Source organism: Phocoena sinus, chromosome 6, assembly GCF_008692025.1.
Source record: "Phocoena sinus isolate mPhoSin1 chromosome 6, mPhoSin1.pri, whole genome shotgun sequence".
NCBI lineage: Eukaryota > Metazoa > Chordata > Mammalia > Artiodactyla > Phocoenidae > Phocoena > Phocoena sinus.
Window position 1 is genome coordinate 31,850,707 of NC_045768.1, and position 19,726 is coordinate 31,870,432.

The 19,726-nt window shown below is 39.8% G+C and overlaps 1 protein-coding gene across 2 annotated transcripts in view; it reads left to right on the forward strand.

Moving 5' to 3' along the window:
• Nucleotides 1-1,253: 1,253 nt before the first annotated feature.
• The window catches only part of TEX10 (testis expressed 10), a 56,585-nt gene continuing 38,112 nt past the window's right edge, over nt 1,254-19,726 (forward strand). The window contains exons 1-5 of one of the 2 annotated variants that reach the window (XM_032634577.1): nt 1,254-1,424; nt 4,987-5,175; nt 6,627-7,339; nt 7,732-7,975; nt 12,555-12,667. In XM_032634577.1, coding sequence (XP_032490468.1) covers nt 4,996-5,175; nt 6,627-7,339; nt 7,732-7,975; nt 12,555-12,667 — 1,250 coding nt within the window. In that variant the 5' untranslated portion in view covers nt 1,254-1,424; nt 4,987-4,995. The remainder of the gene's footprint in view (nt 1,425-4,986; nt 5,176-6,626; nt 7,340-7,731; nt 7,976-12,554; nt 12,668-19,726) is intronic. The other variant, XM_032634578.1, reaches the window with a different exon arrangement.

Here is a 19,726-nt window from a genome sequence, read left to right on the forward strand (position 1 = left end):
CCGTGCATCACGACTGATCCTGCGCTCTAGAGCCTGTGCTCCAGAAGAGAAGCCACCGCAACAGAGAGTAGCCCCCGCTCGCCCCCGCGATTAGAGAAAGCCCTCACGCAGCAACGAAGACCCAACACAGAAAGTAAATAAATAAACTTATTTAAAAAACAGGCAGGGCTTCCCTGCTGGCGCAGTGGTTCAGAGTCTGCCTGCCAATGCAGGGGACACGGGTTCGTGCCCCGGTCCGGAAGATCCCACATGCCGCGGAGCGGCTGGGCCCGTGAGCCATGGCCGTTGAGCCTGCGCGTCCAGAGCCTGTGCTCTGAAACGGGAGAGGCCACAACAGTGAGAGGCCCACATACCGCAAAAAAACAAAAACAAAAAACAGGCAGATTGTGGTAGTATGGCTGTATTGCCAGGGTGCCTGGGACTGCCTCTTTGTCTCTGATCATAGAATATGCATGATCTTAGTCCCAGTGCTTGCGTCTCTCCCACCTCAGACATCCTTGCTCTGAATCCCTACCCAGCAAACTGAGGCTCATTCCTTGTCAGCTTTACGGAGCCTTATAATCTGGTAAACTACAGAAACAAATTTGAATCAAGTTCTAAAATCCATACCTGGGGCTCTTCCCTCCATGCCACCTGCCAGTCTTTGACAAGGCTATCTTCCAAAGACGCATTCTCTTTGCTTTCTCATCCCCTTTCTAGGCATTTAAATTTCTCTGTAGCTTCCCTGGGCCCACTTGACTTCAGTAGCAGGAACCTCAGTGCTGAGAAATTGAAATATTAGGGAAAATCCTCACCTAAGACTTTCTGGCTCCAGCTACTAGGTGTATTTTGCCCTCTGTCGTCAACTAGTTCTTAATTGCTCCATCCAGGTTAAAGTTCCCAGGAATTCTAAGGTCCTTGCAGTCCTAAACTTTTCTCTTTCTCAATTCAGTTCAATTTATACTCTTCTTTGAACGTCTCCAGGTCTGAATAACAGTGGTCTAGCGAGGAGAGAAAAGGCATGCTCCCAACTATCTGTAACCAGGGCGACAACCCCCAGAAACGCACGCAGCCCGGGAAGCTCAGGGCTGGACCTGGATCCAAGCTTTGTCCTTGGACCGGGCGCTCTCCTCTCTTGGCTTCCCGGAGCGCAGGGGGCTTCCGGCGCCGGCCCCCTCCTCTGGGGGCCGGGCCTACCGCTCCCGCTCCCGCCTACCCGGCTGAGCGCGGCTGCGGGCCGCGGTCACGTGAGCGCGGCGCGGCGGGGGAGGGGCCCTGGTTTCCGGGCGGCGGAAGGAGACGCGGCCGCGTGAAGACGAGGAGATTTGAAAACACACTCCGGGACCGAGAGCCTGAGGCGGGTGGCGCACGCCGTCGTCCGGTGGGCTCCTTCTCGGACGCTCTCTCCACCTGCCTCCGTGTCCCGGTCCCGGCCGGGCCCTCAGGTGAGCTGCCGCCGCCGGTCTGGCCGGGCCCTCTCCGGGGCGCGGGTCGGCGAGCGGAACGGCTCGTGGGGCCGTCGCCCCCCGGTCCGCGGCCCAGGCGGGCAGGGCCGGCTGGGGCCAGTCTGCGCCCCTGCAGAGCCGGCCCTCGGTGCGGAGAGGGGCTGTGCGGGTGCGGGGCGCCCCGCGGGCTTTTGAAGCGCCTCAAGTGACTGGGCGGGGCGGGTTCGCGCGATTTCGGGTCTAGGAGACTTTTAGGCCGGGGTACGTTGATTGGGCCCCAATTCCCCGACTGTGGTCCTGACCGCTGTCTCCGGAAGGAGCAGGAAAGATAGTTTCTTAAAACCGCGGGGTGTTCACTTCTGGGTTGCGGGACCAAAGTCTGGGGGTGGGGTTGCGCAGCCGTCTCCTAATCGGCCCTCTCGCCGCCCAGGTGTGGGCGGTTAAGCGCTCTGTATGAAGCCGGTTCCGTCCATCGGTCCTCTCGAGTCGCCCCAGTCTGTGGTATTTGTTTTTTGGGAAGTCCGGTGCCTCCGATTGGCCCCCTAGGTAGAGTTTGGAGGAACTCGTGAGCGTAAAGGGTTGGAGAGGAAAGTACTAAAGGCCGAGTACAGTGTGCTTTCTTGATTCTTTTTTTGGCAGGGGAAAGAAGTTGGAAATCAGGGGAAGGTAATGAGGTGGCAGACAAACTAGCTGGGATTCGGTTCGGTCGAAATCCTGATAGGTTAGAATCTCCCTTTTGTTGAAATTAGAAGGCCTGCAGCTGGAGTTTATGAAATTCAGGTTTAAAGCTTTTGAGGCTCACCTGATCCAGTGATGTGAGAGAGAGCTCAGCCTCTGAGGCTGGACCTCCTACCTTCTTATTCGGTACCAGCTGCTATAAAAGTGGCTTAGTCGGACTGTTTGATTTGCTGTACTATGAAAAATCTTTATTTTTAAGCGAAAATAGAACTTTTAGTTCCTAGTATAAAGATGTTCCCTGTGTACCATGAAAATAATCTTACTAGCTTGAAAAGTCACGAAGGGGCGATAAGCCCACTTTTCCTAACGAAAACGGTACAGTGATTAATAAGCCCACTTTTCCTAACGGAGAACGGTCGAGTGATTAATACAAAGTGGTGGGTAATATGGCATAAGCTTGACAGTAGACTGTATGTTGGACACTGATTAGATAGTGGCTAAAGATAGCACAGAGAATTGGGGGGTGGAGGGTTAATTCATCGATTTTTCTGAATGTCTTCCATTTATTTTCATCTTTGGTACTAGCTAGTAATAAAATTGTAGGGAAAACTTGCAAAATGTGCTTGCTTAATTAACAGAGACCAGGTGAGTATTAGGGCCTTAGTTTTCACTTACTCATTTTTTAGACTAGAATAACTAGAGGTGTGGGTGGGATGAAAATTTAGCATTGGGATAAATAAGGCAAGCCATTTTGCCACTTTTTTCCAATCCTCACCTGAGTTCCAGTATATATAACATAAAGTTGGTTTTGCAGAGTTCAGTCTTGTTTATGAATCCCTCTTCAACTCCTTAATAAGGGACTGACAAACCTTTCTGAGCTATGTCTTTAAAATGGTTTTAGTACCACCTTCTTCACATGGTCTTGTGAGAATTGAAAGCTATTGGTGCATCTAACATTATGCTTGGTATTTACCGGTCCTGAGACTAAGAAAATATACATGTTTGTGCTTATAGCATATCTGTAAGTGTGCCAGGCACAGTTCAGAGTGTTTTACAGATATGAGCTCATTTGCTCCTCATTCATCCTACCTCATAACAACTGTATGAGATAAGCATTATTATTATTATTATTTTATTATAGATAAAAACTGAGGCACGGTGGTTAACTATGGCTAGAAGGTGGGAGAGTCTGGATAAGAACCTAGTCACTCTGAGTCTTGAATCTGCTCTTAACCTGTGTAGCCAAACCCTAGATCATGGGGCTGTAATGTAGTAAAACCTTGCAATCATGTGAATTTGGATATAATGTCATAGGTGATTGGCTTCTGGATTCCTAGAATTTGAGCTGTCTGGTCTTACACCAGCCATTTTATTAATCTCACAGTAATGCAAGCCTTCATTTTAGTCAAATTTTTTGGACTCCCATGTGTAGCATTGTAACTTAAAAAAAATAGCTAGGGATAAGATAATTATGACAGATCAGGAGAAGTTTTATTTATTCCAGAGATACCTACTGCAGTCGGTGTACAGTGCAAGGCAGGATTCAGTATTTTTGTAGTGTGTGGAAAAGGCTTCAAGAAGCGCTGAGCTAGCTCCAGGTATAGGAGGCTCTTTTTTAGATAGAGGTTAGTTTGTGGAAAAATAAAGCTGGAGAGGAAGTTAGGAAGGACCGAATATGTCAAGACAAGGTGTTTTTAATGTAAGCGAGTAAAAAAAGGAGCAGCTGAAAGCTCCTGAGCTTTGGTCAGATCTGTGTTTAGAAAGAGCCCCCTGGTGATTCTCTACCAAATGGACCATGGGGTAGACACTAGAGACAAGATAAGAATTCTGGCGGGGGAACTGTTAACAGTCTTGGGTAGAGATAAAGGACTTAAGAAGGGACCTGGGAATGGGTAGGAGGCACAGATCAAAGATTTTTTGTGTAATTGGGATGATTTGGATGTAAGTTCAAAGAATGTGGTGAAGAGGGGGAAGTGCAGGATGACAGGGTTATACCTGAGTTATTTATTATAATAGTGGCCTAGCTGGTCTTTGTTCCTTATTCCTCTGTTACACTGTATTTCCTTTTATACTGATTTTTCTCCTGCATTTTTGTTTACTGTTTATATCTAGTCTGAACTTTTCCTGGTGTTCACAGTGCTGGTACTTTCATTTTTGCCTATACCAGGCTTATCCCTACTCCTGATCCATACTCTGTTTTCCTTGCTCATGAAATGCTCATTAACTGTCCTTGATGCATATCTGAATCTTTACCCATTTTCAAGCACCCAGCTTAGGTTCATGAAACTTCCTATTACAGGCTGCATTAAATAATAACATTGGTTTTCAGACTTTGTTTTGCTAGGGTTTCTTGGGGGCTTCTAGGGGCCAGGAGCTTCCCCGCACGTGCAAGGTGTATCTGTAGCAACTCTGTGCTGCCTCCCCCTCATCCTATGGGCACAAAAAATTTTTCAGAAGTTATTTTTTTTTTTTTTTTTTTTGTGGTACGCGGGCCTCTCACTGTTGTGCCCTCTCCCGTTGTGGAGCACAGGCTCCGGACGCGCAGGCCCAGCGGCCACGGCTCACGGGCCCAGCCGCTCCGCGGCACGTGGGACCCTCCCGGACCGGGGCACGAACCCGCATCCCCTGCATCGGCAGGCGGACTCCCAACCACTGCGCCACCAGGGAAGCCCCAGAAGTTATTTTTAATTGAAGTATATATATTAATTGAAGTATACAAAAGTTTTCTATTTAGCACATTGCCCAACCAAAGGTCCTGTTTAGAACATTGCTTGACAAAAAGTTCCATGGCCAAAATATCTCTTGACTAAACTGATTTTTTTTTTTACTTCATAAAGGTGATTTATCTTTGTTGATTGTTTTTAAATTAATTCTTTTATCATAGCACTCAAGAATGACTAAAAAAAGAAAACGCCAAGATGATTTTCAAAAAGTAAAACTAAAAGTTGGTAAAAAGAAGCCCAGGTTAGAAAATGCTACAGTTACAAACTTTAAAACGAAGACTATACATCTGCCTGACCAGCTCAAAGAGGATGGAACACTTCCAACAAACAACAGAAAACTTAACATTAAGGTAAATCATAAATATTATTTTGAGAAAGTAGGATTTTCCTTGAAATCATCTAGAATGTTATATTTTTGTGAAAAGTTGTTTTAACTCAGGGTTTATTAATGGCTAAAGGTTGGAGTTTATCTGTTACCCAGATCTGATGTTGCCACTGCAGCTTTCCCACTTCCTCCAGAAAGACTTGCTCAGCTAAAGTCAAAGTGATTTCTCCCTTGTATATTTATTTGATGATTTAATATGTCATCTGGAAATAATTTCTGTATTTCACTATTTGATGCATCAAGTTTTTGATGTGACAGTTTTTTAGCTGTTTTTATAGCACATTAAGATAGGATCCTGTCTTATCCATTTTTGAACCCTTATAATATGTAGTTTATTCCAGATTCATAGTGAATGTGTGAAGTTAATTGAAATTTGAGCAGTGGTTTTGCTTAAAAATTTAACAGTTTTATTGAAATGTAATTTACACATAATAAAATTTATCATTTGAGTGGACAATTCAGTGGTTTTTAATGTATTTACATTATTATGCTACTATCACAATAATCTAATTTCAGAACATTTTTGTCACTTCAGAAAGAAACCTTATACCTATTAGAAGTCACTCTCCATTCCTTCCCCTCACTAGACAGACACTGATCTATCTGTAAAGATTTGCTTATTCTAGACAATTCATATAAATGCAATCATACGAAATGTGGTCTGTTATTACTGGTCTTTCACTTAGCATGTTTTCGAGGTTCATCCATGTTGTAGCACGTATCAGAACAGTACTTCATTCCTTTGTATTGTCAAATAGTATTCCACTGCAGGGCTGTGTCATATTTTTTCACTCATCAGTTGATGGGCATTTGGTTGTTGCCACTTTCTGACTCTTATGAATAATGCTGTTATGAACATTTGTGAACAAATCTTTGTGAAGATATACATTTTCTAGTTTTGCTTTTTAATCTCTGAAGGTTAAATAACGTCAAAAGGTATTTGAAGTTATTGTTTCTTTACAGATTATATAAATTATTCCACAAATAAAATTGCCAAGTGTTGTACTCTGAATAAAATACACAGACACTCTGAAAGACCACTTAAAATAGGTAGAATATAGGTATAAATACATATTTGGTATATAGTAGGTCTTTAAGTGGTGGTAATGATGCTGTCATTTTAAATGATAGTGTGCCTAATCCTGCGTAGTTTCAAAAAGAAAATTCTGACTGAAAGTTATGTTATGCTTTTATTCAGCTAAAGCTATGCTAAGATAAAACTTTCTGATCTTAACAAAAGCTTCATTTTTCTAAAAGTAACATTTAGAAATACTTACCAAAGCAGTCTCCAACCCCCCACCCCCACTGGAGTGTCAGTTTATTAGCATAGTTTTAGTTAACATGCTTATTTGAAAATGATATAATGTGTATGTATATGTATATGCCTAAAGATTGTGTTTTTATTTTTATTTATAGGATTTGCTGTCACAGATGCATCACTACAATGCTGGGGTTAAACAAAGTGCTCTTCTTGGACTTAAAGACCTTTTGTCTCAATACCCATTTATAATTGATGCACACCTTTCAAACATATTAAGTGAAGTGACTGCTGTGTTTACAGATAAAGATGCTAATGTACGATTAGCAGCAGTTCAACTTCTTCAATTCCTGGCCCCCAAAATACGAGCTGAACAAATTTCTCCATTTTTTCCTTTGGTAAGTGCCCATCTCTCTAGTGCCATGACTCACATTACTGAAGGAATTCAGGAGGACTCTTTAAAAGTTTTGGACATTCTGCTGGAACAGTACCCAGCTCTAATTACTGGCCGTAGCAGTATATTGCTTAAGAATTTTGTAGAACTTATTTCTCATCAGCAGCTGTCCAAAGGACTGGTAAATAGAGACAGATCCCAGTCCTGGATGCTTTCTGTAAATCCTAATCGGAGACTCACTTCTCAGCAGTGGAGGCTGAAAGTCTTAGTGAGACTCAGTAAATTCCTTCAGGCCTTGGCAGATGGATCCAGTAGGGTGAGAGAAAGTGAAGGACTTCAGGAACAAAAAGAAAATCCCCATGCCACTAGCAACTCCATTTTTATCAACTGGAAGGAACATGCCAACGACCAGCAACACATCCAGGTTTATGAAAATGGGGGTTCACAGCCAAATGTCAGTTCACAGTTCAGGCTACGGTAAGAAGGATTTCAGTTATGTCCACACTCAGTTTTCCTATATTGAATTATAACTGCTGACTGTTGATGGCTAATGGTGGGAAGACATGCAGTTGTCTTCTGTAGTTTCATATAGTTACTCATAATTTGATTTTATTTACTGATGGGAGGAGTCATTTCAAAGTTTATTAATTTACTCATTTGTAGCAAAGCCTAATGAAAAGTAAAAAATTATAGTCTTTTGGCTTTGTCATCTTAGAATTCTGCTTTTCTTCCTAGTGTTGATCAATGTAATTATCAATTCATGGTGCTTCATTTTGCTGGTACTTTATATTTTAAGGTTTAAATTAAGCAAGGAATAATATTTTTTAATTAAATTAAAAAATTTTTTTATTCTTACCTTTCCTTGTTAGGTACCTGGTTGGAGGACTAGGCAGTGTGGATGAAGGCCTGCCATCTCCTGAAAACCTGAAAGGATTTATTGAGATAATAATTCCATTGCTAATTGAGTGCTGGATTGAAGCTGTGCCTCCACAACTAGCTGCTTCTGTTGGAAATGGTATAGAACGAGAATCCCTGCAGATTATGCAGCAAGTTCTTAACATTATTTCCCTTCTGTGGAAACTCTCTAAACAGCAGGATGAGACCCATAAATTGGTGAGAACTAATAGGTTCTTTATTTTCTGAGTAATGCCTTTTATCATGACAAATTAGAAATCAGCATATTACTATTAATTGGCTATGCATTTTCCAAAAAATTCCCAGGGTTTAACTGTAAACTTATTTCTTACATTGGCTCAAAACTACAAATGAAAACAGTTTTGCGAGTTTATTATCTGTATGTTTAAATTTTTAAGCGGAATGCATAACAGTGTGCTTGATTTCATTTGTTTTTATTAGCTATAATTCACAATAGAGTTACAATGTATTGTTTATGGCAGATTGATTATGTAGGAACATTCTAGTTTCTGGAGACCTCTTACAGGATTTAAAAAGTGGCTCATTAAGTAGTCTCTTCCAGTTTGTGCCATGTTACCAAGTTTATGGCAAGAAATGGACCAAACTGAAGATCTCATAATCAACCCAGAGAAGTTTTTAAACTACTACATTTTAGGGAAGAAGCTACACACAGATTTGCTTAGTGTATGCTTTTTTGTTTTCTCTTGATAAAGGATGTAAGGTCTGAAAACATTTCTTAAAGTTACCTTTACTGTAGGTAAGCTGTAGTTGTAGGTATGGTGTGAGTGAAGTTAACCTAAGTAATTCCAAGTCATAGGACAGTTTCTTGCTAGAAAGCTGACAGCAAAGACATATTTCTTGATGAGTAAATTTACCTCCTGTTTGGGGAGAATTGAGTGTTGGTGGCTTTTTTAAAGTGTTATGTTGTAGTGAATATAATACATAATGCATGGAGCAAGTAAGGAAGAACAAGCTCTAAGATTAATTGGTGCTGGATTAATGTGGTTAATCTTAAAAAGGGTAGCTGCAGGAACAATACTAAAGCTTGAAGCATCTGTTTTACAGAAGAATTTCTGCAAGGACTTGACAAGGCAGGTGTGAATCCTTGAAGTTGCCTACATACGTCCAAAACTGGCAAGGCAGTTTTTTAGTTTTATTTAGCTCTTTTTATTTCATTCAAGCTCACGAGTTAGTAAGACACATAAAATAAGACTGGGGTAAATTATAATAGTATTTCATAATCTTGAAGAGCGTTACAGAATTGTACTAAGGTGTGTGTTTCTTTAAATAGCTTACTGTATCGCTATTAACCTATTACCCATCATTCTGTAGGGATGTTTTATGAATTGCTTTCTCAGATAGGATGGCATTTTTTTGATTATAATTTTGAGCCTGTTTTATGATTTATTGCATAAATTGGCAAGAAAATGATCATGATTGGGGTATTGTATATGATTTTATGAAAGTGAAGCTTGTTCTCCTTTATGGCAATTAATTTGTGATTGTAGGCTAGTCACAGTAATAATGCTTGCAGCTTCTTAGAAAATATATACATTATTTGGAGTCTTGAATGGCTGTATTTTCATTTGAAAGGCTAAGATAAGAAGTAAAAGTAATGATATTCAGTGTGATCTTAAGTACTAGGCTTTTTTTCATTTTCAGAAAGCTGAAAAATAAAATTCCAGGCATTTTGGTGTTTGTTTTTTCCTGGGCACTGGTTAGTGTTTATTATTGCTTTAGTAATAGTATTTGTAATTAGAATGGTAACACTAAATGCAAATTCATTAATTGTGCTAGTTTTGGATCATCTGCTGTCATTCAGATGATACTGACAAAGGATCTAAACATTGCCTTAATTTTATGGATGTTTAAAGTAGCTATTCTGTGGTATTATGACTGTATTTATTAGCAGTCCATTAACATAGGATACTAAGTTCAGAAGACTGGTCTGCCTAGACTGTTGAAGGTTATATAGAATACTGAATTGGGATACTGTATAAAATTGAAATAAACCGAGGTGGTTAATTCAAATAGGAATAGTATTTAAAAGCATCCACAGGTAGAATTTGCTAATTTACCCTGGCAAATTTGTTATTTTCGAACTAGATAAGGTAAGATCTATTATCTTAGAGACAAAGTATAAGTATGTATATTAGTTATATCAGGTGACATTAAAATGCACATTAGTTTATTTTTTGTTACCATTCCCACTGTTAGTTCCTCTCTCTCATTCACCTTCAGTTATAGCTTAGTAGTTAAGGTATTGGGTGACCTGTAACAGCTCAGACTTTAGGAGGAATGAAATGGCATTCCTAGATCTTAAATTCTAATTATGTACCACAGGCTGAATTGTACCTGTTTTCTCTCAGAAAATGTGTAGGTTTCCTGTTGATAAATTGGCGTCTGTATTAGGTGCAACCTTAGGGTCACTGACCACTTACATTTAGGTTTTGCTAAATGCATGTAGTGTGTTCGTATTTTGCTGCAAAGTTGAGGAATTTCATTTTTATCCAAGTAGTATTATTTTAAACCTTTTTAGGAATCTGAAATCTTTCATCTTTGCTTTGAAAACAAATCTCAAGTTACATTAAATCTTATTTGCAGTGGTTGAGTACTCAGATCCTTACTGAGGTTGCTTATTTCTGATATACTGTGTGTATCCTTAATATATAGCTAGTTTTAAAAATGAAATACAATTTAACATTAACTTTTTAATTAACTTTGGTTTTTGGAGTCCTGTATTAATAGCTTCAGGTCAGTATTATAATTTTACACTATAGAAATTTTGTTGTGTCTTAGCTTTGTATTTTAATGCTTGCTACTTTTTGCCCAAATGTTTCATTATTGTCTTTTTACCATGAAAATTAGAATTTGTGAAGAAAAGTTAGATGCAATCATGCATCAAAGATTTATTGAGCATGTATAAATGTGGGTCTTTAAATTAATTAAAATTCAGTTCCTCAGTAAACACTAGCCACATTTCAGGTGCTCAGTAGCTTCAGGTGGCAGTGGCTGCTGTACTGGACAGCATAGATATAGAACAACTCCATCATTGCAGAAAGGTCTTTTGAATAGCACTGCTGCAGTGTGCCAGGTTCTGTTCTAGGCTCTGGGAATACAGAGATGAACATGACTGACAAGGTGAGTACTTAGCTCTTGGTGGGGTTGATGGATGGTAAACAAATAGATGATGTTGTTATTAGGAATAAAGATGAAAGTGGGGTAAAGGGAGAACATACGATGGAACAGTGTGGGGGGGGAAGCTGTTTTAAATAGGAGGTCAGGAAATGCTTTCTTGATATTTAAATGTCACTGAATGAAGTGCAGGACCAAGTCTTGTGAAGACCTGTGGGAAGGACCTTCTAGGCACAGGGAACAGCAAGTGAAAATCCCTGAAGTGAGAACAGATTTGACATATTTGAGGAATGGCAGGAAGTCCTGTGCAAGTGAGGTACTTGAAAAATGGTAGATGATGTGGGAGAAAAAGTGACAGTAGCCAGATCATATGGTACCTTGTGGTAAAGAGTTTGGATTTTAACCTGAGTGTGGTGAAAAGACATTGGAGGGTTTGAGCAGAGGAGTGGCATGATCTAAATTATGTTTATTTGTAAATTTGACATATTAAAGTTAAATAAAACACTAATGAACTCCCATGTGCTCACTATCCAGCTCTAGCAAAACTGGAGGCCAAACTCAGACCATTGACCCCATGGATGACTAGTCGTGTCCTACATACACACCTATTTCCTTTATCCTTTCCTATATTATTTTGAAGTGTGATTTGTGTTTTAAAAGATCACCCTGGCTGCTATGTAGATTATTGTGTTTAGGGGGAGCAAGACGAAAAGAAAGGAGACCATTGGGAGGCTGTTATAGTAATCTAGGTAAGAGGTAATGGTGGCTTGGAGTAGAATGGTAGCTAGTGGTTGAAGTGATGAGAAACAGCTGGATTCTGATAAAGCCAACAGGACAGATGGTGTGCAGAGTGAAGAAAAGAGGAGCAAGGGTAATCCCTGTGTTATGGTTCAAATGACAGTGTGACTACCTGTGAGGAGAGTTCAGTTTATTCATTTTAAATTTAAGATGCCTGTTAGAAGTCCAAGACAAGTTGTCAAGTACACATTTTTAGGTTGGGGAGAAGAGAAGAATCCAGTGAATGTAACTAAGGAGATGTAGGGTGACTAGCTATTTTAACACCTCAAATCCCACAAGCCAAGCAGCCCCTCAGTCCCTGGCAAAGTGGAATGATTGGTTCTGTCGATAGCAGGAAATAAGAGTGTTGTAATCTGAAATTAAGACAGTGTTTCAAGTAGGAGAAAATGATACAGACGAATACTGCTGAGGAATTTTAGAGAAGTGCGTTGCTTTGTGAAAGTGTTAAATACCTTTAATGGGCAACAGAATTGCTAGGGAATGGAGTTACAGTTAAGTGGAACACTAGGTTGAAGACTTTCTTGTATATTTTGTAAATATTGTATTAGTTCAGATTCAGAATTTTCTTAAATCTTATTTACTTCCTCCCTTTTTTCTCCTTTTTAAACAGATAAAATGCAAGTAAAAATAATTAAATAAAAGCACCAAAAAGATGAAAATTGGATGGCCTAACAGTTTATTCTGACTTTAAGATTTATTTACATATTGTATCATTAGCAGGTGTATTATAATTGTAAATTTATAGTTGAATATTGACAAGTTGTTAGATTTCTGCTTAAAGTCTTATTTGTCATTTTAAGTTATTGTTTCTTATAGATTTTCTAATCTTTGCTTATTTTACTAGGAGTCATGGCTTCGAAAGAATTATCTTACTGATTTCAGACACCATTTCATGAGTAATTTTCCATATGCCTTAAAAGAAATAACCAAGCACAGAAGGAAAGAGACAAACAAAAGGTACTGCCATTCTTTTTCACTGGTTAACCTAAAATTATCAGAAAATAATTAGCCTTAAACCGGAACTTTCTATACTGTGAGGTGTTTTTAATCTAGATTTTATCAAATAGAGATAAAAACAGTAGTATGGCTGATCTTGAACAAGTCACTTTAAGCCCTGGGACTTCCAATTTTACTTACTTTTATTTTTTTAATCTTTAAAGTGAATGTTTTGTGCTAAATGAGTGTCAGGTATCAAATTGTGCAGATATGAATTTAATAAAATTTGCTGAAGTGGGTGGTTTATTTGTGAGAGGCACTGTGTAATTGTTGAATCTTTAGGTGAGAGAGTATCTTAAAGGTCATTAGTTCATTTGTACATGAGGAAACTGGTAATGAAACTAATATCAGTATCCAGAAGGAAGAGGGATAATTGGAGAAGAATAGTTCTCTTTTCTAAAAAAAATTTATGGATTAGAAGATGGAGTTTAAAAAAAAATGTAAGCCTGGAAGTTATTTAAAATGTTTGCCTCAAGTGAGAGCAGATAAATGTAAAAACAAATTGTCTAATAAAATTTGACAAGCAGGGCTTCCCTGTTGGCACAGTGGTTAAGAATCTGCATGCCAATGCAGGGGACACGGGTTTGAGCCCTGCTCTGGGAAGGTCCCACATGCCACAGAGCAACTAAGCCCATGCACCACAACCACTGAGCCTGTGCTCTAGAGCCTGGGAGCCGCAACTACTGAAGCGCACGCACCTAGAGCCCATGCTCTGCAACAAGAGAAGCCACTGTAATGAAAAGCCCGCGCACCGCAATGAAGAGTAGCTCCTGCTCGCTGCATCTAGAGAAAGCCTGCGCACAGCAACGAAGAGCCAACACAGCGAAAAATAAGTAAGATAAAGAAATTAAAAAAAAAACTACAGGTTTTTAAAAAAAAAAAAAAATTGACAAACAGATACAAGCTAGAACACGAAAGGTACAGTTCCCCACCATGAGCAAACACTTGAAGGGATCTTGAAGTCTGTCAGAAGGTTCTTAAATTTATCAAAAGAAAGAAACTATGTGGAGTATCAGGCTCATGGAGCAGAGTTCAGAGGATATGCTCAGAAGTGATAAGTCTAGAGATAAGTCTATTGTAGGCAGATGAACTTTTCATTCATTCACTAATTATTTTGGTTGCAAAGTATTATGACAGATAATCAGATGTCTTAAGGTATACTCCTCGTTCTCTTAAGTGATTTCATAAATTGCTAGAATCGGTACAAAGTCTTAAAATTGATAAAAGAGTGTGTCATGGTCTAGTCAGAAGATGGAAATCACACCAGTGATTTTAACAGAGAATTTAATACAGTTTTTTTTTTGTTTTGTTTGTTTGTTTTTTGCGGTATGCGGGCCTCTCACTGTTGGCCTCTCCCATTGCGGAGCACAGGCTCTGGACGCGCAGGCTCAGTGGCCATGGCTCACGGGCCGAGCTGCTCCGCGGCATGTGGGATCTTCCCAGACCGGGGCACGAACCTGTGTCCCCTGCATCCGCAGGTGGACTCTCAACCACTGCGCCACCAGGGAAGCCCTACAAACAGTTTTTAACTAGGTATTAAAGAAGTGGAAAGACGAAAGGGAACAGTAAGGTATTGTGGAGGTAGCGGCTACTGCCTCTAGATTGGGAGAACAAAGAGAAGAGGGGAAGAAGTTTGGAGGAAAGCCTGTCTGGAGCCAAAGCTCAGACCTCTAGGAAGGGGTTGGTGCTCAGCTGGTGCTAATGTCTTTGAGATCACAAGAGCGGCCCTGTGGGGCAGGGGTCCAGGATTTGGCAACGGGTTCTGGCTGGCTGGTGCTGGTGTTTCTAGGGGCATGATGATGCTGGTTCTGTGTCAGAAAAACCACAAAGTGGAACCAACTGTGGCTACTAGAATGAACTGCTGCTGGCTTCTAGAAGAGTTGTTGGGTTGCACTGGTGGCAAAGGGAAGCAAAAGTAGGACTAGGAAGCAAACAGAAAGGAAAGTGTCCCATTTTCCTCTTACAGCTTTCCAGTCTCTAGTACTCCCTTATTGGCAGAGCCTAACAAGAAGCCAGCTGTAAAGGAAAAAATGTGGCTCAGTTCCAGGATCACAAAACAGAGTGTAGAAGGGTGGTTTTGAAGCTGAGAAACAATAGCTCAATAACTTGCAGGAGAAAAAGTGAATTTACATATTTAACACAAGGCGTATGTAAGTGTCATTAGAACTTTACAATTAAGTGCTGTAGGAATTCATAGGAAGAGACATCCTTGTTAGGATAAACAGACAAAGCTGTGTTAGAGGGTAGTATTTGAGCATGGATATGATTTTAGCAGGCAGAAGTGAAGCAAGGGAGGAGAGATTACACTAACTGGAGGAGATAGCATATGAGAAAGCTGTAGGGTTAGGTAATGAACATGGGACCGATCTGGGTCAAATCTGGTTTCTGCTCTTGACTAGCCTTGATGCTGAAAGTCATTTCTTGTCTCTGAACTTCCTTTATCTTTCATCCTTGATCCTTTTGGCATTGAAGACTATTGGTTGGATCAAAACCACGTTTTAGGAATATTAATTTAGAGTTTCTGGAGTTGGAGGGGACAGAATCAAATAGGGAGATACTTTCTTGAGCAAGTAGGTTGTTAGGGTTTGTTTCCTCCAGATACAATTTTCTTACTAAAGCAAAAGTTTTTAATCAGGTATGTGGATAAGCTTTAGAATATCCTTGAACTCTTGAATTGTGTGTGTGTATATTTTGTCCAGTATAATTTTCATCAAAATGAGATTGAATAATGGTTAGGATGTTTGGAATTTGGTAGACCATTAAATGTAAGTAAATTATTCAAGAGTATATTGGTATACTGTCATTATTCACTTTACTGGACACTTAAAATGTTTAAGGCAGTTACTATACCAGGTGCTGAGCATTTAGTGGAAAAGGAGATAGGTAGGCCAGTTCTCATGGAGTACAGTCTAGTGAGGGAGACTTTATTTCTATGATTCTTTTCAGTGACTGTGATAAGATCAGTGAAAAAGAATGTAGGGTAATGTAAGAGTATATGATAAGAAGCTGGTCTTTCATGGGGGGTGGGGGGAGGAATAGAGTCCTAGGGAACACTGCCCTGATGAAGTGGTTTGTGCCAAGATATAAAAGGTCAAAAAAGGATATGAAGAGGCTGAGGTGGTGAAATTGTGGAATTTTTAAAAGTGAATTGGCAGTATAATTTATTCTTCGTAAATTTCCACAGTGATTTGTTTTTAGGGAGCACAGGCTGCTACTGTATTGAGTTGGCCAAAATACTTCCATAAGAAAGTGCATTGAATATTTAGCAGATAGCCTGTGGAGGGCAACATGAGTTAGGGGAGCCAACAATGGTCTAGGCCAGTGGTCTCCATACTTATTCATGTACTCCCAGTTAATATTTGACCTGATGTCTAAATTTTTTAAATCTTAGGTTGAAATGCAGCGTTACAAAGGATGTTGTTTATTATTATTGTGGTAAAATATATATAACGTAAAATTTAGCATTTTAACCATTTTTAATTGTATAGTTGAGTGGCATTAAATACATTCCCATTGTTGTGCAACCATCACCACCATCCATCTCTAGAACTTTTTCATGTTCCCAAACTGAAACTCAGGACACGTTAAGCAGTAACTCTCCATGCTCCCCTTCCCCCGGCTCCTGGGAACCACTCTTCTACTTTTTTGCTTCTATTAATTTGACTTTTTTAGGTGCCTCATATCAGTAGAAGCATACAATATTGTTTTGTGTCTGGCTTAATTTCTCTTACCATGATATCTCAAGGTTTATTCATGTTGTAGCACTACTAGCATTTCATTCCTTTTTTTTTTAAATGGAGTTTATTTTTTAGAGCAGTTTTAGATTCATAATAAAATTGAACAGAAAGAATAAAGTTCTCATATACTGTACTCCTGCCCCCACAGTTGCATAGCCTCCCTCATTGTTGGCGTCCCACCCCACAGTTACATATGTGTTGTAATCTATGAACCTATGTTGACACATCATTAACACTCAAAGTCCATAGTTTATGTTAGGGTTCACTATTGGTATTGTACATGCTGTGAGTTTTGACAAATGTGTAATGACACGTACCCGCCATTATAGTATCATACATGATGTTTTCACTGTCCTAAAAATCCTCTGTGCTTTGCCTATTCATCCTACCTTCCCCCATGTTTTTTTTCATGGTTTGATAGCTCATTTCTTTTTAGTGCTAAATAATATTCCATTATATGGATGTGTTTATCCATTCACTTACTGAAGAACCTCTTGGTTGCTTCCACGTTTTCATTACTTTTTAAGGCTAAATAATCTTCCATTGTATGTATACATCATATTTGATCTATTCATCTGTCAATGGACATGTGGGTGGTTTCTACCTTTTGGCTGTTGTGAATTATGCTGCTATGAATATTGGTCTCCAAATAGCTGTTCCAATCCCTGCTTTCAGTTCTTTTGTGTGTATCAAAGGTTATAACTTTGGCGTTACTGAAAATAGTGGCATTTTTAAAATTCATTGTAGTTGAGTGGTCTTTAAGAAAGCTTTCTTCTTGTACTCATCCTTTATTAATTTATACGGTGATTATTCTAATCAGGTAATTCGCATATGTGCTGGGAACAGATAACAGCCAAGTCTTGCCTTTGGCTTACAGATCAGCTTGTGAGAGGGAAAAGTTCACTGCTGACTAGAGTAGCCTAATAGTTGGGAAGATTTTCCAGTGTGCTGGGAAAATAAATTTATTTTTTCAGAGGGATTGCTTTGATTGATTTAGCAAGTTGAGATCAACTAAGTAGTGGTTGGGTGGTTGGGATCTATTGCAAAGTGTATTGGGAGAGGCTGATTTTCTCTTTATGGTAGTGATAGAAAGTTTCTTTTAGAAATACTTTTTTTGTTATTATTTTTTTAATTAATTAATTTTTGGCTGTGTTGGGTCTTTGTTTCTGTGCGAGGGCTTTCTCTAGTTGCAGCGAGCGGGGACCACTCTTCATCGTGATTCGCGGGCCTCTCACTGTTGCGGCCTCTCATTGCGGAGCCCAGGCTCCAGATGTGCAGGCTCAGTAGTTGTGGCTCACGGGCCTAGTTGGTCTGCGGCATGTGGGGTCTTCCCAGACCAGGACTCGAACCCGTGTCCCCTGCATTGGCAGGCAGATCCTCAACCACTGCGCCACCAGGGAAGCCCGACATACTTGTTTTTTAAAAGTGAGCTATGTTAAACATAGTGGGTAAATAATAGTTCAGACAGTATGTAAATGATTACATTTTAGAAAAATGTACTAACAAATAGATTCTTTGTGGGAACCCGAGGATAGAATAAGCCCCAGAGAAAGACAGTGCAGTAGGAATTGAGTACAGTCGACCCTTGAACAGCTCTGGGGTTGGGGTGCTGACCCCTCTGTGCAGTGGAAAATCCGCAGAGAACTTTACAGTCAGCCCTTCATATCCTTGGTTCCACATCCTCATATTCAACCAACTGGGGATTGTGTAGTAACTGTAGTTCGTATTTATTGAAAAAAATCTGTGTATAGGTGGTCCCACACAGTTGAGATCCATGTTGTTCAAGGGTTAACTGTACTTAAGCAGAAATCAAAAGGAAATTGACTTGCAGTTTCATCTATAGAAGAAATCTGGGCTTCCTGTAATTGAACAGAAATGTTTGTTAAGGTAAAAGGAAAGATCATCTGGAACAGTATAAAAGGTTACTTAGTAAAAAGAAATTTGTTGAATGTATTGTACAAGCGTACCTCATTTTATTTTGTTTTGCTTCTTTGCCCTTGGCAGATAGTGCATAATTTTTTATAAATTGAAGGTTTGCGGCAACCCTGCATTGAGCAAGTCTGTTGGCGTCATTTTTCTAACAGCATTTGCACACTTCATTCATGTCTCTCTGTCACATTTTGGTAGTTCTTGGAATATTTTTAACGTTTTCATTATTATTATATTTGTTATAGTGATCTGTGATCACTGATCTTTTTTTTTTTTTTTTTTTTTTTTTTTTTTTGCGGTACGCGGGCCTCTCGCTGTTGTGGCTTCTCCCGCTGCGGAGCACAGGCTCCGGACGCGCAGGCTCAGCGGCCATGGCGCACGGGCCCAGCCGCTCCGCGGCACGTGGGATCCTCCCGCACCGGGGCACGAACCCGTGTCCCCTGCATCGGCAGGCGGACTCCCAACCACTGCGCCACCAGGGAAGCCCTCTTGATCACTGATCTTTGATGTTACTACTGTGACTCACTGAAGCCTCAGATGGTGGTTAGCATTTTTTACCAATAAAGTATTTTTAAATTAAGGTATGTACATTTTTTTAAAGCGTGATGCTATTGCACATTTAATAGACCACAGGTGAGAAATTGCTGTAGTGCCATTTTTCTCCTTTCCTTTAAAGACTCTAACTGAATGTGTGTTAGACCTGCTTGCTGAATTTTTTACTTATTTTCTCTTGTCTTTATCTCATATCTTCCAGGTTTTAATTTTTTAGTTTTGTTCAGTTGTATTCAAACATATATTTGTTGAATTTGTTTTCTGTTTTTATTTTTCAGTTTTAGACTTTCTGTGCAGTTATTCCAGCATCATTTGTTGAAAAGACTATCCTTTCTCCATTGGGTTGCTTCTGCTCCTTTGTCTAAGATCATCAGTTGACTATACTTTGTAGGCCTATTTTAGAGCTCTTCCATTAACCTATATTTATCTGTTCTTTCACCAATACCATGCTGTCTTGATTACTGTAGTTGTATAGTAAGTCTTGAAATTGAGTAGTATGAGTCCTCCAACTTTGTTCTGCTTCAGTCTTGGGTAGTCTAGGTTTTTGCCTTTCTGTATAAACTTTAGAATCACTTTGTTGAAACTACAAAATAACTTGCTGGGATTTTGATTGGAATTGCGTTGACTCTATAGATCTAGTTGGGAAAAATTGTTACTTTGGCTGCTGAGATGATGCAAAACTGGGATTAAGTTTTATGTAAGAGCTGTTTTTACTTCCAGTTCACCTTTACCCTGGAAGGGAGGCCCTTAAGGGTCCAGCTTGAAGTAGGGGTAATATATGAAAGTCCCCATGTTTGGCAGG